At 49.3% G+C, this 25,948-nt stretch overlaps 1 protein-coding gene across 2 annotated transcripts in view; it reads right to left on the bottom strand.

Annotated features, from left to right (window-relative positions):
- Positions 1-24,876, bottom strand: part of RUNX1 (RUNX family transcription factor 1) — a gene marked incomplete at both ends in the record, with an annotated part of 157,731 nt that extends 132,855 nt beyond the window's left edge. For both annotated transcript variants that reach the window (XM_082277339.1, XM_082277340.1), the window contains one exon: positions 24,822-24,876. In XM_082277339.1, coding sequence (XP_082133465.1) covers positions 24,822-24,876 — 55 coding nt within the window. The remainder of the gene's footprint in view (positions 1-24,821) is intronic.
- Positions 24,877-25,948: the final 1,072 nt, after the last annotated feature.

Genomic DNA, 25,948 nt, shown 5'->3' with positions numbered 1-25,948 from the left:
AGTTCTTGCCCTGATCTCCAGGAGGGTTGCATGGGACATTCCTGAAATCACAATCAGGTGTGGGGTATTTCTATATCCTCTGTTCCCTTTGGAATTTCATTTGGATGACCAGCAAATTCCAGCCAAATCTGCTCCAGAAAATACAAATAAACCAAAGGTACAGGAAATTTACTTCATGTTCGGATGGGGTTTTTTGGGTGGGTTTTTTTTTTAATTTTTTCATTAAAGATGGAGCCTCTGGGTTCATTGTGGGCAATTTTTTTTCCCTTCTTCTTATCTGAAATATTTTCCATCGGCTGCCTTGGAAGCTGCTGTGTTCCTATGGATGTTTGTGGTGTTGGCACAGGGTGCAGGGAGACATCAACCATGGCACCGAAGCTTTCCTGCAAAGCAGCATTTTTGTGGCTGGGGGAGTTTATTGCTTGGGAGGGGTGACTCAGGGGGAGCTGTGGAGACCGAGATCCATGAAAAATAGGGAAAGCAAATAATTTTCCCACTCACCATTGCCCAGAATTGACAAGGAGCTGCTCCAGGGGGAAGGGGGGACCCTGAAGGACACGCAGGGAGCCCAGACCCTGCTGGGACTGCCAGGAAACAAATCCACAGCTGGGAGAGCAAGGAACCGACTCGTTCCTCATCTCCCTGATCCAGCAGTTTGGGTCTTCTCCCAGAGGGAGCACTGCCCAGGCTCCCCAAGGAATGGGCACATTCCCGAGGCTGCCAGAGCTCCAGGACAGCACTGCCAGGGATGCCCAGGCTGGAATTGTTGGGGGATCTGCTCATGGACAGGAGTTGGACTGGATGATCCCAGTGGGTCCCTTCCCATTCAGGATATTCCAGGATTCTTTGATCATTCCTAAAACTTTGGCAGGACTGGATTCAGGTGCCTCAAGCCATTCACACCAACAGCTTCTCCACTTCCCACATGGAATAATTTGGAATGGAAGGGACCTTAAAGCTCATCCAGTGCCACCCCTGCCACGGGCAGGGACACCTCCCACTGTCCCAGGCTGCTCCAAGCCCCATCCCAGCTGCCCTTGGACACTTCCAGAGATGAGGCCTGGAAGAAACTTTCCTCCTTGTCCCATGTGGGCTCTCCACTGATTTGGGAATAATCCCCTTCTGCCTGCTGTTGGAAATCCTCAGGAGATCGAGCCAGGATAACAACCCAGGATGTTTCATTTCAATTACAATGTGCCCAAACAAGTGGGTGAAGCCTTGCAGTGGCAGCTCAGTTCCATCAGCCTCTCAGGGAATAACGTTTTTCCAGCTTTAGGGTAAAACACTCTGCTTTTGGAATTCCCTGGATGCAACCCCACTGTGATTCTCCCGTAATTCCCACTCCTGCACATCCCCAGATCTCTCTCTCTCCACGCACAGAGCCGGGGCAGGAGCTGTGCCTTTGAAGTGACTCTTACAGGACATTACAAATCCCCTGGAAATCTGCCAGAAACGCCGCTTTCGTTTGAAATGTTTCAGTTTTTGACTCAAGAGCTTGTCTGCAGTCCTGGAAACACCATTAGGGGTCTGTGTGACTCAATTTATGACTCAGAAAACTGCTGCTGTCTCTCCAAGCAGCACATTTTGAGTTCCAGACTTCAGTCAAATTGAAGGCACAGCAAACCAAATTCCCCCCACCCCCCCGAGTAATTTCATTTGCCTGCACATCTGAAAAAAACCCCAAACAACCCCAAAAAGGAAGAAAATAAAATAAATCCCCACTTTTATAATGAATGCCCACTGGACATGGAGGTTGTCTTGGTTCTAAAATGCAGTTTCTGCTTGGCTAAAATGGGCTTTTGGACATTGGATGATTTATTATTTCAGTTTACATGGCCACAGGGCCGAGCTGCAGCCGCGTCCTCAGAGCTCCTGCCTCGAGGGAAGTCCCCTTGGAATGGAGTTACTGCACCACCTCAGCACCCTGAGCTGTAAATCCTTCCCCAGGCAACACAGAAAACTCCCCCTGCTTCCAGAACTCTCTCATTCTACAGCCTCCACTCCATAAAACACCTGGAAAGATCGGGGGTTTTAGGATTATTTTGGGATTCTTTCAGCAAGTTCCTCTCCCTCCCCTTGAACCACACTGAACACAACTCGGGAGCTTTCATTTTCCCGTTTCTACCAAAGTCCCACAAGCTCTTGGCACAGAAATTTCCTCTCAAACTGGAGATGTCCAGAGTTAAATCCTGATCTTCCTGCCTGTTCCTGCCCTGAGACTCTCCCCAGGCACCAGGATGACCTTTTCTTCCCACAAGTCCTGGGTGGTTTCTCATGCTCTGTGCTCTCCTTGGCCAATTCCATGTTCTTGCAAAAAAAAAAAGGGAAATAAACAAACCCCAGTTTGTTCAGCCAGTGATTGAGGAGGAGTCCAGAAAACCCCATCAATTCTAGGATTTGACTCTCCTGGAGCCCCTTTAGGCACAGGAAGGGGCTCTGAGGTCTCCCTGATCCTTCCCTTTTCCAGGCTGAACTCCCCCAGCTCTTCCAGAGGAGAAAACCAGGCCTGAGAGTTTCATTTCAGCTGTGTAAGTGCTTTCCACACCACGTCACAGCAACATCTAAATCCAATTTCTGCCTCCAAATTCTCCTGTGTTACCTATAAAATGAAATTCTCTGTGGCTTCTTGAAAACCTTGAGTGGCAAAGCCACTGCCTGAGGTCATCTCCGCCTGATCCCACCGCTTCCCACCCCGTCTGCAGGAAACTTCCCCGAAAACCTGCTTTAGAACCAGCTCTAAGCAAGATTTCCTCTCCTCCTTTCACTTCAGGCACTTTCTTTTTTATTTCATTCCCAGCACAAATCTGCCAAGTCCAGAAATACAGGAAGAGAAACTCCTTCCTTTCCCCTACCCCAGGCTGAAATATTTTAGGAAAAGTGACCTAGACTAAACTTGTTCCATGATTTAAGCAGAATGCAGAGTTTAGGGAAGGGTTTGGGATGTTTGTGGGAGGATGGGGTGATGCTGTGGTTGGAATGAGGAGGAAGGAGAAGCCAATGAAAGCCAGGAGGTCGATGCACACCTCAGGTCTGGAGCTGCTTCCCTAAAGGAAACGAAACCCTTGGAAGCAGAGGAAATGAGGCTGTGGTAGGGAAAGCCGTGGCTTTGCTCCGTGTTATTTTTTTAGGATCATGTTGGAGAGGGTAAGAGAAGCTTTTGCTGAGTTTCCAACACTTGGTCACAGCTCTCAGCAGCCCGGGAATGCTCCTCACACCCAAGGAATGCACCTGTGTTAGGAAAAGCTGTCCCACTTTCCAGCAGGAAAGCTGACCCCAGCCCCGCCAGCTCCTCTGGCTGCTTCCCTGCTCCAACAACATCTCCTGTCTGGAACAGGCGTCACGGGATCAGACCCAGGGGAACGAAATCCAGCTGAACACGTGGAAAATTCTGCTGCCATACAGCTTGTTGGGATGGCAAATCAGGGACTGATGGAATATCCTGGGTGGGAAGGGATCCACAAGGATCATGGAATGCTGGCCCTTCACGGACCCCCCAGCAATCCCAGCCTGGGCATCCCTGGCAGCGCTGTCCAAACGCTCCTGGAGCTCTGGCAGCCTCGGGGCCGTGCCCATTCCCTGGGGAGCCTGGGCAGTGCCCAGCAGCCTCTGGGGGAAGAACCTTTCCCTAAAATCCAACCTAACCCTGCCCTGGCCCAGCTCCAGCCGCTCCCTGGGTGCTGTCCCTGGCCCAGGGAGCAGAGATTGGAGCTGGCCCTTGTGAGGAGCTGCAGCCCCTGAGGAGTCACCCCTCAGCCTCCTCTTCTCCAGCTGGACATTCCAAGCGCCCTCAGCTGCTCCTCCTCCCCTCCAGGCTCTGCCCCATCTTTTTGTCCCTCCTTTGGATGTTCTCCAATCTTTTTTTTTTTTTTTTTACTGTGCTGCCCAGAACTTCCCCAGGACTGGAGCTGAGGACAATCCCTCCCTTGCCCAGCTGGAAATCCCATCCTTTTCCCAGGATGTGCTCTCCCTGTCTCCCAAGGGAAGTGCTGGAAGCAGCAGAGCCTGACTCATTTAGAACTGCCCGGGACAAAGGGATCAGGAAGGCAGAGTAGGAAACTCTCCCGCCTTGGCAGCAGCGGAGCTTGGATCCCTGCACACCATCCAAGTGCTGAGTTTCCAAATCTTTATGAAAACATGACGAGGCCAAGAGGAAAAACATCCACTCTGGGCTTTTCCAAACACAGCAACTTGCTAATTAGCAAGGATTTTGTTTTGTTTCTGGCTACCCTTGCATGTGCAGAGCGCTGCCCACACCTCAGCTGCTGACTGGAAAACCAAACGGAGACACAAGTGGGAATTACCGAGTGTGTTCTGAACTCCTGGCGCGGCAGGAGTCATCCAGCCTTTGAGTCAGGCTTTGCAAAAAAGGCTTTCTTGGGTTTTGAAGAGGAGTTTTCAGCCCTGGACTCCCGAGGATGGAGCCTGGATCATCCCCTGCTCTGCCAGCAGCACCTGGGGCCTGGTAGTGCTTTGTGTGGCTGAAAATAGGATGGAAAATTTGGGATCCAGTTAAAGAGGCAAAGCTTTATTTCATTCTTTTTTTTTACTTTGATGGAAAGAAATGGAACAGCTTGCCCAGAGAGGTTGTGGATTTCCCTGGATCCCTGGCAGTGCCCAAGGCCAGGCTGGACATTGGGGCTTGGAGCAGCCTGGGACAGTGGGAGGTGTCCCTGCCATGGCAGGGGTGGGAGTGGGATGAGCTTTAAGGTCACTTCCAAGCCAAACCATTCTGGGATTCCATGATTTTATCACATTCTTTTAGGCTCATCAGTCCTCAGTTCCAAACCCTAAATCCTCATTTCCTAACCCTAGCTCAAAGCATCCCAGAGGAAAGGAGTCAATAATTCCCTCACACAGAAATAAGGGGACCATTGGCTGTTTTTCCTCCTGCTCCAAAATCCACCTCCAGAGCTCTCCCAGAGCTCCTTTCCCACAGATCCAGCAGATCCTTGAAATCCCTGCTCCCCCTGGATTCCAGCTTTCCCTGAGCATCCCCTTGGAAACTCAGCACAGCCTGACTCCATCTACCCCAGTACCAGCTCCTGACAAAGTAATTCCATAATTAGTTACAGAAATGAACGGCCTCCACTGATTAGGGCACCATTAATTAAAGGGTTTGAACAGGACAGGCTGAGGGGGCAGGATGAAATTTCACTGTTGCAGGACATCAAAAAGACCTGGACAGAAAAAGCAGCTGCTGATCCAAGAAAATATCAGTGTCCTGAGGGTAATGGAGAGGCAGGTGCGTGGATTTGGAAGGGAAATCGGGTCGTGTGTGTGTTGGATAACAGCGAATTATCGTGGGTTTGCTGTTTCCCTAAGGAACCGAGAGGAGTTAAAGGGAAACTTGATCCATGGGAGGGAAAACAGTGCGGCATCCTGAGCCCTGTGGCATCCCCACAAGGGCCAGCTCCCATCTCTGCTCCAGGGACAGGGACAGCAGCCAGGGAGCGGCTGGAGCTGGGCCAGGGCAGGGTTAGGTTGGATTTTAGGGAAAGGTTCTTCCCCCAGAGGCTCCTGGGCACTGCCCAGGCTCCCCAGGGAATGGGCACGGCCCCGAGGCTGCCAGAGCTCCAGGAGCGTTTGGACAGCGCTGCCAGGGATGCCCAGGCTGGGATTGCTGGGGGGGCTGGGCAGGGGATCAACACAGCCTGGCCTGGCCAGGGGAAAACATGGGAGGATTTGTACCTGGAGAAGCTGGAGGGAGCCTAAGAAAGACGGAGAGAGACAATTCCCAAGGCATGGAGGGCCAGGAGCCAGGGAATGGCTTCCCAGTGCCAGAGGGCAGGGCTGGATGGGAGATTGGGCAGGAATTGTTCCCTGGCAGGGTGGGCAGGCCCTGGCACAGGGTGCCCAGAGCAGCTGGGGCTGCCCCTGGATCCCTGGCAGTGCCCAAGGCCAGGCTGGACATTGGGGCTGGAGCAGCCTGGCACAGTGGGAGGTGTCCCTGCCCGTGGATCTACGTGACCTTTAAGGTTCCCTTCCAACCCAAACCATTCCATGATTTCCCAGGGAGACCCTTCCATGTCTCTGGGTGCCTCCCACTCCATCGTGGTGCTGTCACCCCCCAGTCTTTGGCCTCAAACTGAAAAATGTGAAGATTTTTGCCGCCTCTGGCAGCTGCACTTCCACCCTGGAGAAACCCATGGAATTTTAGCCAGGATTATTCCCATTTAAGCACTGGCCTGAGAGTTCATGCAAAGTGTGAAGTAACAAAACCCAATTTACAGCAAATGAAATATTTAAGGGAAGAGATTTCTCAGCCAAGGGATTTCGTTGCTCCTTGTGGTACTTTTTTACCAAATTTTGATGCTTGGATGAATTTTGATATTCAAAATATGAGCACAGGTAGAAATCCAGCCACCTTTTTCTCCACTTTATACAGATTATGGTGCTGTGACCCACCTGTGGCCAGAATTATTATTATTTTTTGAGTTACCAGCTGCTCAGCAATGGGAATTCCAGATGGAAATGGTGCCTCTCCTAAAAAATCCAAGGATATTTTCAAAACCCATTTTCATTAGGATCTTTTAGCAATATTTCCTTGAAACTTTCCCTCCTCCTTTTAAGTACAATTTTTTTAGTAAAAATTCTCTATTTTTTTCTAACCGTACTTTCAGTGCTGGAAATTGTCTGTATCCTCTCCCTGAAGAACAGACTGATTCCAAAGGGATTCCAAATGGTGAAAAACAGGGAAGAGTTCCACAAAACATCTGAAATACGTTGAAGAGGAACATCTGGGCACTCTCAACAGCGGCTTAAAAAATGATTTCTATCTTCAAGTTGTTTCCCCTCCCAGCTTTCTCCCATCTGACTGCACTCTTGAACTAGTTTTTAATTTATTTTTCCAATTTTTTCCTTTTTTTTTTCTTTTGCTGTTCCCCCAGATTTCCTTGATTTTGAGGGTCAGAGATGGATGAAAACAAAACTGCCCCTGGGACTGGAGTTTTCCAAACGTCCTCAGAGTAAAACCCGAGGCAAAAAAAAGGATGAAAAGAAAAGCTGGAACCCTCCCATTGTGTAATTCAGGTGTGTGAGGAAGGAATTTAGGAGAAGAGGAATAATTATTGAGAATTCCATGGAAGATTTAAGGAACATCCCTGCCAGGGTGTGACTTGTTAATTCTCTTCTAAATAAAACCCCAATTAATAATGACACAGAATAAAAACCCTGAGCAGAGAAATTCAGGATATTTTTTCCCTCATACCCACATTTATTCAAAGCTAAAGAGATTTTAGGATCCTTAAAAACTCCATTTTTTAGGCCATTACCATTTCTAAGCAGGCTCCAAGAGGGAGGTTTTTCCTAAAGAAATGGATTCCTTTCTTTCCCTTTGGACTGCACAAAAATCCCAAAGATTCCAAACAGGATGCAGCCATCCAAGCCCTCTTCAATTTATTTGAGGGATAAAAGCAGAAATACATCAAGAAAAATAGACAGAGCTGCTAAAAAATGGAGATAATAGAAAAATAAATAGATATTAAATGTTAAATGTTAAATATTAAATGCCAAGTATTAAATATTAAATATTATATATTTTATATATTACATATTACATATATATTATACATTATCTCTTATATATTATTTATATTCTATACCTATATAAACTCCCCATGGAAGTCCTGAGCATCACAGGGGGTCCATATTTCCCTCCAAAAATGAATAATTTCAGTTAAAATCAACTGGGAATGCCCCAGATTTTCCAACTTTATGGCACAAAAATCCCTTTTCCAAGCCAAGGGAAGCGAATAATCCTTGCTGTGTTTTTCCTTAAGTACCTGTGGGTTTCAGGGAAAAGATGTGGGAGCAGATGGAATTTTGGCTGGAGCAGTCATGGTTCTGATTCCATGGTAGAAGGGTCTTGATTTTTAAAAGAATAATAATAATAATAATAATAATAATAATAATAATAATAATAATATTCCAAGCTGGGATCTGGCAAGAATTTTCCCATTAAACCATCCCCTGCTTTCCTTCCACAGCATTTCCACTGGGATTGGGTGGGCAGGGGGCAGCCTGGGATCCCTCTGGAGCTGGGCTGGATTCCCTGCCATGGATTCAGAAAGGACCTGGAGCAAGTTGGCACCGAAATGATTAAAAATAATGGGAGATGGGTTCCTAAATCCCTTGGGAACCTCAGGAAATGTGAAATTGTGCCCCTAAATCAGCCAAATATTTTTTATCACTTTCTATCATAGTTGTTCCTGTTCCATGGAATCATGGAATGGTTTGGGGTGGAAAGATCCTTAAAGCTCATCCCATCCCACCCGTGCCATGGCAGGGACACCTCCCACTGTCCCAGGCTGCTCCAAGCCCCAATGTCCAGCCTGGCCTTGGGCACTGCCAGGGATCCAGGGGCAGCCCCAGCTGCTCTGGGCACCCTGTGCCAGGGCCTGCCCACCCTGCCAGGGAACAATTCCTGCCCAATCTCCCATCTAAAGTTCCCAGTTCAGCTAAAAGTACAAGAAAACCAGAATAGCCCAGCTTTGAAATAAACTCCCTGGAAAGGCACACGAGCGACCTGCTCCCTTTTTCCTTCGGAAACCCAAGGATTCCAGGGAGCAGGTGGCCGTAACAGGAGCCCTGCACCTCACACTCCCTTTGGTGCGTGGATCCCAATAAAAAGGGGGATATTGGGTGTCCTTGGGCAGGTGTTACTGGATTAAAGGGGCCGAGTATAATCTCTGATCCGGGTCTTTTCAGCACTAATCAAATAAATATCATTGACTGTGTAACCTTCTCATCTCCTACCAGAGATCTGGGATTGGTTGGTTGGGAATATTTGCAGATATATTTTATTTTATTAAAAAATACATCAGAGTTTTGTTAAAAATAGACCTAATTCCAAAAGATGAAGGACCTACAAGAAAGATGGAGAGAGACAATTCCCAAGGCATGGAAGGCCAGGAGCCAGGGAATGGCTTCCCAGTGCCAGAGGGCAGGGCTGGATGGGAGATTGGGCAGGAATTGTTCCCTGGCAGGGTGGGCAGGCCCTGGCACAGGGTGCCCAGAGCAGCTGGGGCTGCCCCTGGATCCCTGGCAGTGCCCAAGGCCAGGCTGGACATTGGGGCTTGGAGCAGCCTGGCACAGTGGGAGGTGTCCCTGCCATGGCAGGGGTGGCACTGGATGGGCTTTAAGGTCCCTTCCTTGATTCCATGATAATGCCATCTTTTTGTTCTAAGAAGCTGCAGCATCAGAGAGGTAGAACAACAGAAAATAATCTGATGGAATAAACACACAAACCCCACAGCTTGGCTTTCTTAAAGGTCACTAAATCACATGTTCACAGAAAAGAGTGGGAAAACCTTTTCCTAGAGGTCACAGAGATTTTGTGTTTGTTTGTTTTTAAGTGGGAGCAAAAACATTTGGTTTTACAGCTTCACATCTTTTATGTCTTTTTCTTCTCTTTGCAAACACTGATCCTCCTCTGTACCAGCTGCATCCCAGAATCATCAGGGTGGGAGGAGCCCTCCAGGATCACCCAGTGCCACCCCAGCAGCACCAGCAGCACCCCAAAGCCTGTCCCCAAGGGCCACATCCAGACTCCTCCTGAGCACTCCCAGAGACAGTGACTCCACAACAGCCAAGTTATTCCACTTCCTGACCAGTCCTGTGGGGGAAAAAAGCTCAAATCTCTTATCAAAACCTCCCCTGGTGCATTTTAAGTCCATTTTTTTTCATCCTTTCACTTGAATCATGACATCTCAAAGTCAGTATCACACTGAGACAGAAGCACAGACCTTTGCCTCAATGCTGGCCCCTGAGCCCAGAAACGCTTCTCGCTTTGTGTCACCAGTTCTGATCTCCTCCAGAAATGCTCTGAGCATGGCTTAGACTGAGCCTAACGAAGAGCTCGGGGACATCAGGCTGGCAGGCGTGGGTGCAAACTCCCGAAACCCCAAACCGTGACGGGTTTGCACTTTTTCAAACACCCTTCTGCAACCTCCTCCTTCCCCACTTGCCCAGCCCCACAGCGGGGGACAAACCCATGTCCCCTGCGAGCAGGAGAGCTCCTGGCCCTTCTGAGAAACCCAAATAACTGCAAAAAGCTCGGCAGAGCTCGAGGGCGGCGGGGAAAAGGCGCGGGACAGGAAAGAGCGAGGACGGAACTGCTGCAAGAGCAGCGCAGGGCCCTTATCAGCCCCACACAGGGGCTGCGGTTTGCTGCTCTCGCAACCCTCCTGCAACTGTCACTTGTTTTCCAACAAACAGGATGCCCCAAAGAGGCCGACAGCTGGCCCAGGACTCTGGGGAGAGGGGTGTTCGGGGTGCTCTGTGCCAGCGTGGAGCCTCTTGGGGTTTTTCCTGGAGGAAAAGTGGGTGCAGGTGTGTCCCGAGCTCCTTCCTGCAGCCCCTGCTGCTGAGCAAAACAAAAAGTCGTGGTGGTGCGGCTCGGTTGTGTCGCAGGGGGAAAGGCTGAGCTCCCGTTTTGCTGCCTTTTTATGGTTCCACCCCAAAGGAGTTGTTGAGGAAGGGGTTGTGCTACACCGAAACACCAAGGGAATGCCTCTGGTGTGCCCAGAAGAATTGAGGGTGCTCCATCACTGGAGTTTTTCAAGGCCAGGCTGGGTGGGGCTCGGAGCAGCCTGGGAGAGTGGAAGGTGTCCCTGCTCGTGGCAGGGGTAGGAGTGAAAGGGGCTTAAAACCCCTTCCAACCCAAACCATTCCTGGATTTCTTGCAGATTTCCACAATTTCTTTGCTGTGCAGTCCTCCCTTACTGGAGTGAGGGCTGGATTAATGGAAGTGCTACCAGAACAGCCAGAGGAGCAACTGGAGGTGTCCAAGGAATTCCTGGACGTGGCACTTGGTGCTCTGGTCTGGGGACAAGGTGGGCATCGGGCACAGCTTGGACCTGATGGTTTCAGAAGTCTTTTCCCACCTCAGGGAGTCTGGGATCCTGTTCTCACAGCCTATGGATCCTGACACCATTTTCACCCCTCTGCCCCAGATTTTGCAGCTCAAGCTCCTCAAGGAGCACATTCTGTTTCCCAAGGTCACTTGTCCTACAGAGAAACCTGCCCTGCAGACAAGCGAGGCACCAGCCTGGAATCTTACCCAGAAGGGAGATACGGGAAAACCAAAACAAGCCCTGCCCTTGCTCTGATAATTCCCTGGGCAAAGGTTATTCCCTGTCCCAGAGGTGGAGCCTTTTCCAACGGCAGCTTTGGCTTTTCAGCAGAGCTCAGCACCCTGCAAGTGTTTCTGGAACTTCCCAGATCAACACCAGTGAGAGTAGGGGGAAAAAGGAGCTCTGGAATTAAATTAAAAAAAAAAAAAAGAAGTTTTATTGTTCATTTATTTACTGCAAGCAGCAAAAAAAAGAAGAAACGATTTGAAGTGCATGAATAAAGTCTCCCTGTCCCACAACAACCTCCTGCTCTGCTGGAGCCTGGCAGGATTTTAGGGAGTCTATCAAGAATATCCTGAGCTGGGAGGGATCCACAAGGTTCAGCAAGTCCAATTTGATAGCCACAAACAGCTCTTGGTATTTTCAAGTTCTCCCGCTGCTCAAAAGTGATTGGAAAATCCTTTTTTCCCTGGATTTTCTTTGTGGTTTCTACTTGAACTGGACTGCAGCTGGAGAGGTGCAATATTAGAGCCCTGAAATAATGTGTGGTGCTCAGGAAATTTCTGATTAAAACATCGGCTCGACTCAGTCTGAATTCCGAGGTAAACACGAGATCTTTTGGGAGATAGTTGGGCTCAGAGCTGTAAAACTGAGGTTCTCAGAAATGCTGAACTTCTGATATGATGATTCTTCATCCATGAAGATGAGGAGTATCCTACTCCCAGAGTCATTTAAGCATTTAAGGATGTATTTGACTGACTTTGGGTGTCATTTGGGTCAAACTGAACTGCAAACTCCTCTCTTGGGCTGCTTCTGTGGAGGCAGAGCTTGTGTGATCTCGCCTGGTTTTCTCTGGCCCTCCCCCAGCTCTTGTGGTTTGTGGGCCAACTTTACTAAAGTTGATAGAGCAGAAGTGGGCTGAAGTTCCTTCAGCTTCCATGAAACGTGGCTGAGAGGCTCTGTCAGAGCTCCCAGCCGAAGGCAGCCGGTAGGAGGTTTTAGATTCCTCAAGAAAGGGAAAAACCTTCCATCAGATTAAATCCTTGTCGGATTTTAGAGACCTCAGGCACAAAGCACATCCATGTCTGCAGGAAATCAGCTTCGCTGGGCCTGCCTAGGACAGCGTCTCCTGGCTTTTTAGTAGCATCAAACCAGACCTGCCTCGAGTTCAGGTGACGCATGAATCAATCTGGAATTTTACCCTCCATGGAGAAGACTTTTAGTGGCTGTGGATGCTTTCAAGGAGAGCTTTTTGAAATTTCCCACTTAAGCAAGGCTTAGCTCGATAAAGAATGACAGAGTCTCATGAGAAGCAAGAGAGATTTTCTCCACACTGCACAGGTTGTGGGGAAGGCCCCCATTAACAGCATTTGGATTTAATGGAATTAATATTCACAGAGTAATTGCCCAGAGTGTTCAAGGGAATCAATCCATCCACATCCCAAGTGATTCCCCAACACTTCCCTCAGAACATGACCAGGTCAGGGAGGGATCCTGCCCCTGTGCCCAGCCCTGGGGGCACCTCTGGGGTGCCGTGCCCAGCTCTGGCTCCTCAGCCCAGCAGGGCCAGGGAGCTCCTGGAGCGGGGCCGGCGGGGGCTGCGCAGCTGAGGAAGGGCCTGGAGCAGCTCCGTGCCCAGCACAGGCTGAGGGAGCCGGGGCTGCTCAGCCTCGAGAGGAGCCCCAGCTGAGAGGGGCCCTCAGCCCTGGGTGTCCCTGGCTGCAGGGAGGGCTCAGGGCAGGGCCCGGGCTCTGCTCCGGGGCCCAGCAGCGGCCCCAGAGCCACGGGCAGGGCCTGAGCCCGGCAATTGCCCTGCACAGGAGGCAGAACTGCTGCCCTGGTCTAATTTTGACTTGAAGCAACCCTTTGGCTCAACACCCTCCTCACTTTTTATCTACCACATCACAGCTTGCATCGGAACTCTGACACAAGCTGCCTCCCGAGTTTCACGTCTATTCAAGTGAAAAAAGTAACAACTAAGAAAGCAGTTTAGAAATAATTCTCTTTTTCCTACCATTTTCTCCCTCCTACGCCACTTTTGAGCTTTGCATTACCAAAATTAATGTTGATGTCATTGCATTACCAAAATTAACAGGCCCAGGCTCATGCAGGAACCTTCCAGGAGAGCCTGGAAAAAGGAAATTAAGATCCCACAGGAACCTGTTGGTCCAGTGAGATCTGTGCACAGTGTCCTGAAGTTGAGATTTGGGGAAAAAATCTGAAACCTTGGAGATGGGTTCAGAAGTTTTTGACTCAGGATTTCTGTAAACTCAGAAATGAAAGAGCAGGACTGCACAGCAGCTCCAGGAGAAGCCAATCCTTCCATCCCAGAGAGTTTGTGGATTCCCCATCCCTGGCAGTGTCCAAGGCCAGGCTGGATGGTGCTTGGAGCAGCCTGGGATAGTGGAAGGTGTCCCTGCCCATGGCAGGGGGTTAAAATGAGATGATCTTTAAAGTCCCTCCCAACCCAACCCACGATTCCATGATTCTGTGATTCCATGATCCCTTCCTGACTTTCTGCATCATTTGGACAGGGATAATAAAGCTCCAGGAACCAGGATCAAAGAGAAGAATTCCAGGTGCCAGGCACAGAACCAGGATTTCTTTGGGCCACCTGTATCCATCCGATCCCAACCAAAAATGGGCAGACACCAGTGAGGGAAAGGACAGTAATTTAATAACCCAGTGGGACGAACAATGGGGGATTTACTTCAAACACTGAGCTTCCCAAAAAAAAAAAAGAAACCCTGGAAAAATGCCAGAGGATTATTCTGGGAGCACAACCTGGAGGAGTTTTCTCTATTCCTTTATTTTAACTCACAGGCAAAGGCAGCTCCAAACACCTGTGCCTCAAATATCAGCAGCTGGGCCTCAGGTTTCCATCACCCAACCATTCCCTGAAATCCTGGCAGCTCCAGCTGGTTGGGAATATGCCCCATTCCAGCTGGAAAATGCAGCACCCAGTGGAAACAGAGGTCAGCAGAGGAAAAGTGGCTTTGCTGTTCAAGGGCTGAATCAGGCACGCAATGAAATCTTCTTCCCCTTCCTGACCCTCTTTTCTGCACTGAATTCTGGTTAAAAAAAAACCCCATTTAAAATGTATTTCCTTTTTGTCAGTCAAATCTTTAATCCACTCGGTTATTTTAGTTTTTGCCTTCATTTTATAGCAACTCAAAGCACGTTGCTCTCCAGCTGCAGAAATGCAAACCAGCAGCAAAATCTGCAGCCTAAGTCATGCACTAGAAATGTTTGGGGGAATTTGTTGGTGGCGAGTGTTGCAAAGAGCAGCATTTCCTCCAAACCTCAATCACAAGGTGGTTTGTTTTCTCACCGAAGAAAAAGCAGTGAGGGAAACTTTGCTGCAGGTAATTGCATCCTAAAATGGGACAGCTCATGTTTGTCTATAGGGTATTTATTTAATTTCTCATTCTTCTTTGAACTGCAGTGTCAAATAAGAAAGGCCTTAATTTTCTGCAGAAAAAAAGAAACCCAAACATTAAAAAATCCAGCAATGCCTTGAAATATTCTTCACCTTAACAAATGAGGGACTTCAGCCAGAAAACAAGTGAAGGAATAGGGAAAAGATTTTCCTTGGAAATGAGTTTAAATCCGATCACAAATTTCTGTTAAATCAAGTTTTGGGGTTTTGTTTTTTGACCAGAACCTCTGTGTGACGAATTTCTATAAACCTGAAGCTTCCAAGGTTGACTTCATGCCCAGCCTGGTCCCACACCTGATCCCCTCAGACACTGGGATCTGGAGCATCTCCTCATCCCTCTGCCTGGAATGGGCTTCTCCAAAGGCTGAAAAGGAGCTGAGACAGATGAAAACCCTCCAACTGCTTCTGTTTAAGAAGTGCTTTTGAACTCCAGCTGGGGTGGTTTAGTCAAAGCAGGAACACTCCAAAAGCCTCAGGAGCTGCTTTTCCTTCTCTATGAGGGTTTGGGGATGTGCCCAAAACTCAGAGCTGTCACAGGGGGGAAGGACTGGGAGGGGGCTCCTGGAAAAAGGAGCCAACCCAGCAGAGGGCAGCTGGAATTGGGATCTCTGGTTCACACAGAGGCATTTTTTATTCAGTACATCCTCAGAATGAGGCAAAACAGGGAACAAGGGCCATGAATGAACCTGGTAGAGCAAATTTAGGGGAGGCAGCAGGATGAGCAGAGGGATGGAGCAGCTCTGCTGGGAGGAAAGGCTGCGAGAGCTGGGATTGTTCAGCCTGGAGAGGAGAAGCTTTGGGCTGAGCTCAGGGTGGCCTTGCAGGGCCTGAAGGAGCTGCAGGAAAGCTGGAGAGAGACAATTCCCAAGGCATGGAGGGCCAGGAGCCAGGGAATGGCTTCCCAGTGCCAGAGGGCAGGGCTGGATGGGAGATTGGGCAGGAATTGTTCCCTGGCAGGGTGGGCAGGCCCTGGCACAGGGTGCCCAGAGCAGCTGGGGCTGCCCCTGGATCCCTGGCAGTGCCCAAGGCCAGGCTGGACATTGGGGCTTGGAGCAGCCTGGCACAGTGGGAGGTGTCCCTGCCCATGGTAGGGGTGGGATGAGAAGATTTTTAAGGTCCCTTCCAACCCAAACCATTCCATGATTCTGTGATGCTGCTCCAAAGCAAAAAGCAGATGTCAACATGAACTGCTGACCTGGGCCATCACCTTTTCCTGCAGGACAAGAGTCATCCCAGGTCTCACCCAAAGCCCAAAGCCATCAGCCAGGTCTTTCCAGTGGTTTCCTGGACTCTTGGATCAGATTCCATGTACACAAAATACTGGGTTGCTTTAATTGCCCCGGTAAAATGTGGCCCTAAATCATCTTTCCTTGCCTAGAAATCATTTTAATGACACAAATTCACCCCACAGGGGAACCCTAAATCCCTCTTCATGTCAGTAATGTCTTGTTATCCCAAATGGGATTATAGAACCATGGAATATCCTGAGTGGGAAGGGACCCACAGGGATCATGGAATCCAACTCCAGGCCCTGCCCAGACCCCCCAGCAATCCCAGCCTGGGCATCCCTGGCAGCGCTGTCCAAACGCTCCTGGAGCTCTGGCAGCCTCGGGGCCGTGCCCATTCCCTGGGGAACTGCTGCCAAAAATGACTATTTCCACTGCAATCCCTGTTAGAGGAAAAGAAAACCACCCCAGCATTAAAAGTCCTGATCGTTACTCTAAAATTTCAATGGTTCATCACCTTTAAACCCCAAAAGTTTATCCTGTCTCTGGTTTTTAACTTTGAAACCCGTTCACATTTAGTTTCCAGGCACACTTCATATGAAACCCTGCTTCATTTAGAAAATCCAATCATCTCCTCCAGTGCAGCAGGGGACAGCCAGAAGAAGTTCATGTTCCCATGTGAGACCTGACTCTTGGTTTCAATGTGTAAAGCTGTGAAAAATGTGTGGGTGTTCAGCCCCATCCATTATCACTCTTACAGGTGTGATCAAGAGAGAACTGGTGCAGACTGAGGGGTCTCATTCCTCTCCGAAGCAGCCAAAAAGGTTAGAAAATGGCAACGAAATTTCTTGCAAAGGGTTTGGAACAATGAAAGCACCACATAGTGCAGCAAGTGATGCATCAACACTCACAGAAACAGACTCAGGATGGTTTGGGTTGGAAGGGACTTTAAAAATCATCTTACTCCAACCTCTGCCATGGGCACGGACACTTTCCACTATGTGAGGTGGCTCCAAGCCCTGTCCAAGCTGCCCTTGGACACTTGCAGGGATGGGACAGCCACAGCAGCTCTGGGAATTTCATTCCAGGGCCTCCCCATCCTCACAGAGAAGATTTTCTCCCTAAAATTTAACCTAAACCTCTCTCTTTCAGTTTAAAACCTTGTTAATGAAGTCTTAACTTGAGTGTATCTTCCAGATATGAATTCTGTTCCACCTGACTCATAGAAACCCCAGAGCTCATTTACATGGAGGTCCTGAAAACCAGAAGTGCTTTACAGAAGTCTGATATTATCTGGTAACTGAATTCTAAAATACAAAGCCCTTCCCATGAAGTGGGTGCAGCCCTGCTCTCAGATCTGCGGCCTCTCTGGGTGATGTGCATTGGAGTCTCCCCTGGTCTTTCACAAAATCCCAGAATCATCAAGAAGGACCTCCAGGATCACCCAGTGCCACCCCAGCAGCACCAGCAGCACCCCAAAGCCTGTCCCCAAGGGCCACATCCAGACTCCTCCTGAGCACTCCCAGAGACAGTGACTCCAGCACTCCCTGGGCACCTCATCCCAAGGCCTCACCACTCTGGCAGGGAAAAATTGTTTCCAATCTCCAACCTGAGCCTCCCCTGGTGCCATTGGAGGCCATTTCCTCTCCTCCTTTCCCTTGGCACACGGCAGCAGAGCCCGACCCCCCCTCACTGCCCCTCCTGGCAGGGACTTGTGGGGAGCAGTGAGGTCCCCCCTGAGCCTCCTCTGCTCCAGGCTGAGCCCCTTTCCCAGCTCCCTCAGCTGCTCCTCCCAGGATGTGTTTTCCAGCCCTTTTTCCCATGTCTGGCCACTCTCCAGTCCCTCAATGTCCTTTTGAAAGTGAGGGGAGGCCCATCCAGCCACCCCTGATGTCAGGATGAGCTGTGGTGGTGACGGAGAGCAGGAGATGAACCCTGGGGCTTTCACAGCTGATTTTATACAGCCAGGGCAGATTTAAGGTAGCACTGCTCTCCAAACATTCCTCCAGCCACACTTCCCTTTTCTTTGGGGAAAGAAAACATGTCCCAGAACCAATTCTTAGGATAAAATCCTGGATCCCCCCAGACGGGGACAAAGTGGCCATCAACTGGTTAGTCTGGAGCAGAGGAGGCTCAGGGGGGACCTCACTGCTCCCCACAAGTCCCTGCCAGGAGGGGCAGTGAGGGGGGGTCGGGCTCTGCTGCCGTGTCCCAAGGGAAAGGAGGAGAGGAAATGGCCTCAAATGGCACCAGGGGAGGCTCAGGTTGGAGATTGGAAACAATTTTTCCCTGCCAGAGTGGTGAGGCCTTGGGATGAGGTGCCCAGGGAGTGCTGGAGTCACTGTCTCTGGGAGTGCTCAGGAGGAGTCTGGATGTGGCCCTTGGGGACAGGCTTTGGGGTGCTGCTGGGGTGGCACTGGGTGATCCTGAAGGGCTCTTCCAACTCTGGTAATTCCACGATTCTGTGACTCTGTGAAACGCAGGCTCTGCTGAATGCCATAAAACCACGTAGAAAAGGAACTTAGGAGAGCTGCAGGCGGTGCTGGGGCTTTGAAGGTCTGAGACATTTGTCAGAAGGGACACACACGCTCAGCCCCACGCCGTGCTTCACCCTGAACCTACCAGGGATTTCCCAAACACTCGTTTCTCTTTTAAACACCACAAAAGGCCACTGGAAGGGCTGGGTCAGAGCTTCTGAGCTGCTGATTTGATGAGGGTGGCAGGGCTTGCCCTAAGTACAGCAGCTTGAAATGTTTATAGCAAATCACATAAAACCTGACAGGTTTCAGGTTTCCTTCCAGTGCATTCACAGAAAGATTTGTAAGACATAAACCTTTCAGCCTGCAGACAAAACCCAACCTAAATGCAGCTTCTGTGCTTTCAAAATCACGGCTTCAGTATGAAAGCAGGTGACAGAAAATATCCTGCAAGACAAAATATTCATGAGGCAAAAGAAAAAACCCCAAGCCTGTCTTGGATTGTTTTGGGGTTCACTGGAACCAGAAACTCAAAACAAAAACTTCAGGTTGGAAAGTAAAATGCCCAGATTGATCAAAGCCAGAGAGAATGTTCTCACAGATCTTCACAAAGTGAAAATGCCCAGCTTGACAGTTTCACTTGCAGGCAGAAGTGGGGAATCCTCCAGACAACATCAAGGATGAATTGGAAACTCTCCCAGGTGGCAGCTCCTCTCCCTCTCTCCCTGCTTCACACTCAGTCCTTCTATGCCCTTTTCTTCTTCTATTCCAATGGTTTGAATAAATTTGATGTTTTGGACTAAAACATTTCATTTTACTGGACCAAACCATTTAGTTTTGTTATTAAATTTAAGCTGGCTGTAAAGCCAGGCTTTGGCTGGGATCTCAGTGAAAAAAAAAGTCATTTATTTTGGAAATTGCATTGGGAACCTGCACAATTCCTACTCTTTCCACCGGCAGGAGCGACATGCCTCGATTTCAGTATCCCTGAGGACATTCTGGTGTGTGCACAGGCTTCACCCACAAACTGCAGCCCTTTGTGGGCTCTCTGATGCTTCAACCACCACCGCTCTTGTCACCTCCACTGGTGCCACCCCACAGAGCTCATTGGCGCCCTTCAGAGAGGAGATATCACTCCACAGCTTGGGAAGCTGACTCAAGTTTATACAAACATTAGCCAGCCTCTCCAGAGCAGAGGCAGTGAGGGAGGGCAATGTTTTCTTGTCCTCTCAGCCCAGTGAGTCACCCAGCCCGTGGCCTGGCTCTCTCCATGGCCAATCCCAGATGTCCTGGAGGAAGCCACAAATCATCTGGCAGATGACAGAGCTGCTTACAGGGGGATCTTTCTTCCCCAGCTTCAACTGGGTTTGTGCTCTGAAACAGGGCAGGGAGAGGCAAAGGAAGAACTCAACCCTTCCAAAACTTTTTTTTTTTTTTTTCCCCTAAACCTGGCTGGTATTGATTAAGAAATTGTTGATGATCTTAAAGGGCTTTTCCAACCTAAACAGTTCTATGATGCTCTGTTAGGTATGGACAGATCCAGGTGTTTTTAGGATTCTGCTAAAGCCTTGGATCCAGTGGTGTTTTATGCCAATGAACCTCCCCTGGTGCAATTTAATGCCCACTCTGCCTTTCAGCCTCGTTCTCCATTCCCATTCCTGCCTGGCCCTCTGGGAATCCCTTTGGATGTGCAGCAGAAACCTCTGGAACCCAGCAGGTACCATTTGCACGTGGCAGGATGTCCCAGTCAGATACTTCTCCTGGTTTTGGGATAACCTACAGAGAAATCTCTTGTTTCTTTAGGATTGTTTCTCCTCAGCTTTCCAAAGCCAGTGTAGCTGTTCCTAAACCCAACAGCAGTAATTTCCTTGCCACTCCTGGTTTAGGGACAGACTCTCCCCTCTCAAATAACAGCATGATTGAGGCACTCATTCTTTATTCCAAAGTCAAATTGCATAAATTACTTTCGTAACTTGCCACCACCACTGGCCTTCACATGCATTTCGAGATAAGCAGCCTGTTCTTTTGGGGTCATGCCTCAGCAGTCGAACTAAATCATGATTATCTTCTGGTCATGAAAAAAAAAATTAATTTTTCTGTTTTCTATTTTTACTGCATCCCCTGGCAGTGCGGGGGAGATACTTTCATTTTCCACCAGAGAGCCGCCTCAGAGCTGGAGTTTGTCCCTCATGGTGAAACACCCAACAATCTCTAATTAATGGCCGAGTGATAAAGGGCAAGGGCAAAACAATCTGAGGGATGTGCAGGCCAGACAGAACCTAAATCCTTTTTAGACTCAGCCCAGCACATCCCTGGGCTGAGTGTGGCTGCTCAACTGCTCAGTGAAATATTTTGGCGCAGGATAAAATCTCTTGATCTCACCAGAGCAGCGTGTTCAGCTCTGTCAGACTTTTTACTTCCTGCGTTCAGGCCTCGCAACGTTTCTCAAGGCTTTTAAGTGAAAAAAGAGCTCAGGCTGTGTAAATCAGACATTGTGCAAGGTTTTTCTACTTGTAAGCCAAAGTTTTTATGAGCTTTAGTTCAATTTCCTATTCACAAGCTGCAGTCAGTGGTTTATAATGCTGACATAAATTAACCCTTTGGTATGGGGCAGGCAGCCTGAGAAGGCCTGAAAAATTCTCTGCACAGTGACAAGGGAATTTATGGTACTGGAAAAAGAGAATCCCAAACTGGTTTGGGTTGGGAGGGACCTTAAAGATCATCCCATCACACCCCTGCCATGGCAGGGACACCTCCCACTGTCCCAGGCTGCTCCAAGCCCCAATGTCCAGCCTGGCCTTGGGCACTGCCAGGGATGAGGAATCCACAATTCTGGAGGTGATGGGAGGGAGCCCCTGATCCCTTCAGCCTCCATTCCCACCCAGCACCAGGGACTTGGGGACTTTTCCAATGCGAATCCCACCACAAGGGAAGTCAAAGCCACTCATTTTCAAAGAGACACAGAGTGCTCAGGGGCAGGGGTCCCTGAATACACACAGGGAGGCCCTTCAGAGCAGGAAGAGCTTCTCCATTAAATCATCAAGAGCCCTCCAGGATGACCCAGTGCCACCCCAGCAGCACCAGCAGCACCCCAAAGCCTGTCCCCAAGGGCCACATCCAGACTCCTCCTGAGCACTCCCAGAGACAGTGACTCCAGCACTCCCTGGGCACCTCATCCCAAGGCCTCACCACTCTGGCAGGGAAAAATTGTTTCCAATCTCCAACCTGAGCCTCCCCTGGTGCCATTGGAGGCCATTTCCTCTCCTCCTTTCCCTTGGCACACGGCAGCAGAGCCCGACCCCCCCTCACTGCCCCTCCTGGCAGGGACTTGTGGGGAGCAGTGAGGTCCCCCCTGAGCCTCCTCTGCTCCAGGCTGAGCCCCTTTCCCAGCTCCCTCAGCTGCTCCTCCCAGGATGGGTTTTCCAGACCCTTCCCAGTTTCATTGCCCTTCCTTGGACTCACCACACTTTTATTTTGCACTTACAAGGGAAGAATCTCACAATTCCTGGGTGCTCCTTGTCACTGTAGGACTCAGAAGAAATTCCCCAGTCTATTTTTCCATGCTACAAAAGTGCTGTGCTGGAGTTCATTCCCATTTGATAAGAAACCATCAAAATGTCACACCATGGCCACGATTAATTAATAAAAGTATATCACAAATGCCAAACCAGGAGTAAGCTTCTTTGCATAGTGGAAGAATTAGACCTTGCAGCAAAAACGAGGCAAAAGTGCCTGCATGGAAAATACTACTCTTGGTGCTATTTTGAGCTCCATAAAAAGATTAGTTCTGTTTTCTTTCATAGGCAAAATTATTAGGAAATCTTTCAGAACAAGGTAAGAACCTTAGCATTAGAAATTAGCAGGGTGTGTGATGTAAATTTTTAGCCCTCCTTTAAAATCTGTAGGCGCACTCTTTAACACAAGACCCCCAGCAGGCCTCATTTTGATGCCCCATCCCAAAAGGTCTCTTTAGAACGTGCTCAGAATTCAGGAGGTTTCAGCCTGATCCTCATTCCTTCAGCTGGTGGCAGAAGCGAGGAGCTGGTGTGGTGTGATAGAAAAAGGGCCATATCCTTTGTGGTGAACCACACCCCATTAATATGTCAGGGGTTTGTGCCTGTCACTGCTCTCGGGGGCTGGAACAATGCTGCTGCTTCCCCAGTCCCCTCTTTTTCTCCCAATTTTCACGTAGTAGCAGGCTCAAAAAGAGTTATGGATTTCCTTCTCACAGAGCTGCATGGCCTGATAAAGGGAAATCCACGGAGAAAACGACTCAGTTTTCCTTTTCCCTCACAATTTCGGTTGAGGGAGAAAGTGCAATAAATTTTGGCGGGAAAAACAGAAACGAGGCACTTTGGGGACATTTCTTTGCAATCCCTGTTGAGAAATAGAGTGAGAACAACCCACCCTAGGGAGGATTATTTTTCTTGCTCCCGAGCCCAAACGTTCCTTTTGCTGCGCCCAGGATTTTGAAACTGCCTGGAGTTCGTTTGAGTGGAGAAAGGAACAAAAAGGGAACTGCTGGAAAACCGTTCCATGTTCACACCCGATGTTCTTTTGCGGTGATGAAACATTTGTTTTACAACTCAACTGAAGTGTTTTACCCGAGGTTTTCTGCAGGAAAAACCTCTTTACCCAAGGTTCTGCAGGATCTTGTGCCAGGCACGTGCCAGGATCTGCGCCTGGGCTGCCAGAATTGAATAGGAAATGTTATATAGATATAAAAACAAGGAATGATTCGGGTTGCAAGGGACCTTGAAGACTGTCCAGTGCCACCCCCTGCCACGGGCAGGGACACTTCCCACTATCCCAGGCTGCTCCAAGCCCTGTCCAGCCTGGCCTGGAACATTCCAGGTGTTCCTAAGGTATCCAGATGACTTCCAGCCTAGCAATGCTTGTAGCCCAGACCCCAAAGAAAATGAAATACTGCTGCTGGAGCAACATTAATGCCAATAATGAGTAGTAAGGACAACAGTAACCCCCATTCTGGGGTGTTGAGCTAAATCTCTTGCTGGATTAAGCAGCTTTAATGAAACTCCTCCTTTTCTGGACAAATCAGCTCTCAGTTTTCAACCAGCTGCTCTCAAATTTTTTGGGTTCCTGCCAAGCACACGACCCCTGCTCCCCATCCCGCCCCGTGGCCTGGCTGTGCTCTGGCACTGCACAAGCACAGCCCCACAAGGTTCACTCTGCTCTTTATCAGACGCACAAAGGTTCCTCAAGAACCCTTCCAGAGCTACAGATTAAACACTGAGCAGTTGCTCAGCTAAAAAATAAATAAATAAATAGAATAATAATAATAATAATAATAAAAAGGCTGACGAATGGCAGGAAGATCCTGCTTGTTATTTTAGCAGTATTGCTTCCTTTCCCTGCTCGGGGTGCTGAGCAATGGCAGCACTTGGGCACCTCTTGCTCACCCTTCAGCATCTCCCCCGCCCAGGCAAGAAGGTGCTGGTGACTCACAGGCTGCAGTGCCAGGAAAAAGATGGAGAAAAACTTTGGATATGAGGAGAAGGGGGAAAAAAAAAGGAGTTGAACAGCAGAGCCAGGAAGGATTAGAGCAGGCTGCCCTCTGCCTGTGTCCCTCTCGGGGAGCTGTGACCCTCGGGGTGGCAGGAGCTGCTGCCGGTGGTGACACAGCAGCTGGGAGCAGCATTCCGCATTCCCGCTTATTAATGGGAATAAACTCCTGACTCACACCCAGCGCGGCCGGGGAGTCTGGGACTAGAACCAGCTCTGAAGTGCTGCTCTCCGGCCAAGCCCGGGCTGTGACAGGCTCCGTGTCCTTGTCACCCACGTGGGCACAGCCCTGCTGCGGGACCGGCTTGCGTGGCGAGGGGAAAAGTTCAGCTCCAGGAGTGATTTAGGGAGGTAATTCCCAGGAAGCAGAGAAGTTGCCCGTGCCGCTGCCTGGCTGGGCTGCATGAATAAGCCATGACTAAAGCATCAGCTCCACAGGGGGTGATGAGAACATTACAAGGACGTTACAACCTCTTGGTCACTGGTGACAAAACGCAGATTGCTGGGTGAAGCCCTTCCATTCCTCCCGGAGCACTTCCAGGGCTGCAGCTGCTTCTGCAGCCATCAGAGCATCCACAGAGCCTCCGAGTCCATCCCACCGCTCCCTTTCCCGAGCCACGTGAGTTGCAGCAAACTTTAAGCAGGTTCCTAAGCTTTTTTTCTGAGGCTTAAGCCCAGCCTAAATCATGCTCTGCTGCTCCCTCCCTGCACGGCGTGTCGGGTGCTGTTGGCTGTCATTTGTCATGGCAGCAGCTCAAAAAGTCCCCGGAAAAGAGCCAGAAAGGGACTTGTGCTGCCACTCTTGTACCTGCAGTAATCCCCAGGAGTTATCCGAGCCCACTAGGATTTGGGAAAAGCAAATTCACGAGCATGCCATGGTTGTTTGAACAGCTTAAACGAGTCCTTGCTGTAATCTCTTTAACTGATAAGCAACGAGATGATATTTCTGCAAGCTCAGATATCAACTCAAAGAGAACTGAAGTGGAAAAAAAACCCATGTACTACACCAGATCCTCCCCAAACATGCATTTTCTGAACCACGGGAAAACCAAAAATACATTTAGAAATTCTGAATGGCACTTACCTCTCAAGAAGTGCTGGTAAGAAGGAAGTGACTCAAAAATGCTGTTTGAAGCCATTGTTTCCTCTTTAAAACTCACTCTCTCTTCACTGGCAGGGAATTTAGGGTTCCTTCCACCTTGGGGAGTGCAAAATGAAGACTGGTCATTGCCACCACCCTCCTCCCAGCCATCCCGCTCGGCTCCATCCCGGCGCCTCGGGAGCGGATCCTGAGGTACTTTCGCTCAAAGAACTCCGAAATTGTTTCTTAAAAAGAAGGAGGGAAAAAAAAAAGAGCGGCTTGGTTGTGGTTGATGATGCTTACCAGCCTCCGAAACCCTGTGGTTTGCAGGCACAACGATTCGCCCTCCCTGCTGACCAATATCCCGGACCCGCTCTTGGGTGACTGCCTCCGTACCCAACTTGTGGTTCTGTGGTTGTTTATGAGGCCCAAAGAAGTGTTTCACACAACCCAAATTACAAATTTAACTGTTCCCCTTTCCAGGACCTGCCTCCATTGGTCCTTTGGCATCACATGACTGGGGTGATGTCGACTTTCTGCCTTTTTTTTTTTTTTTTAAGTTTTTTTTTTTAACTTTCTGAAGTCATGCCCTCCCCACTCCACCTGCCCTCCCCGGGGCTCCAGGCAGGGATGGAGTTGCTGAGGGAGGGAAAAAGTGGTGATTCACCAGCCCTGGTGCTCCAAAAGATCTTTGCTGAGTTAGTTCGACTCCTCTTGTTTGGTTGTTTGTGGTTTTTTTGGAGCCCCTGCTTATTTTGATAGCGAGTTCATTGCTGCTTATTCCATAGCAATTCAAGCCTGGGTTTGAGGCTGCTGCAAAGGCAGCAGGATGTGGAGCTCATCCTGGAAAACATTGGGAATCAGCCGGAGGGAAGAAGACCCCTGCCTGCAGAAAGAGCTCTGTAACGGGATTTCTCTTTTCAAGAAAATGGAAAAGAAAAAAGGGGAGATTTAAAAGTTCCCACATTTATTAAAAAAAAAAAAAAAAAAAAAAAAAAAAAAAGAATAGAAAAAAAGGGGAGATTAAAAATTCCCAACTTTATTTGGAATCTCTGTGATGGCACCCTCCAAGGAGTGCTGGACTATCACAGGAAACCTTGGTGGTTACTTCCATGGGGTCTAATCCAACA

The sequence above is a fragment of the Coloeus monedula genome (assembly GCF_965178545.1).
Source record: "Coloeus monedula genome assembly, chromosome: 3".
NCBI classification, from domain to species: Eukaryota; Metazoa; Chordata; class Aves; order Passeriformes; family Corvidae; genus Coloeus; species Coloeus monedula.
Note: the sequence above shows the minus strand (reverse complement) of the source record. Positions and strands in the feature narration are given on the sequence as shown.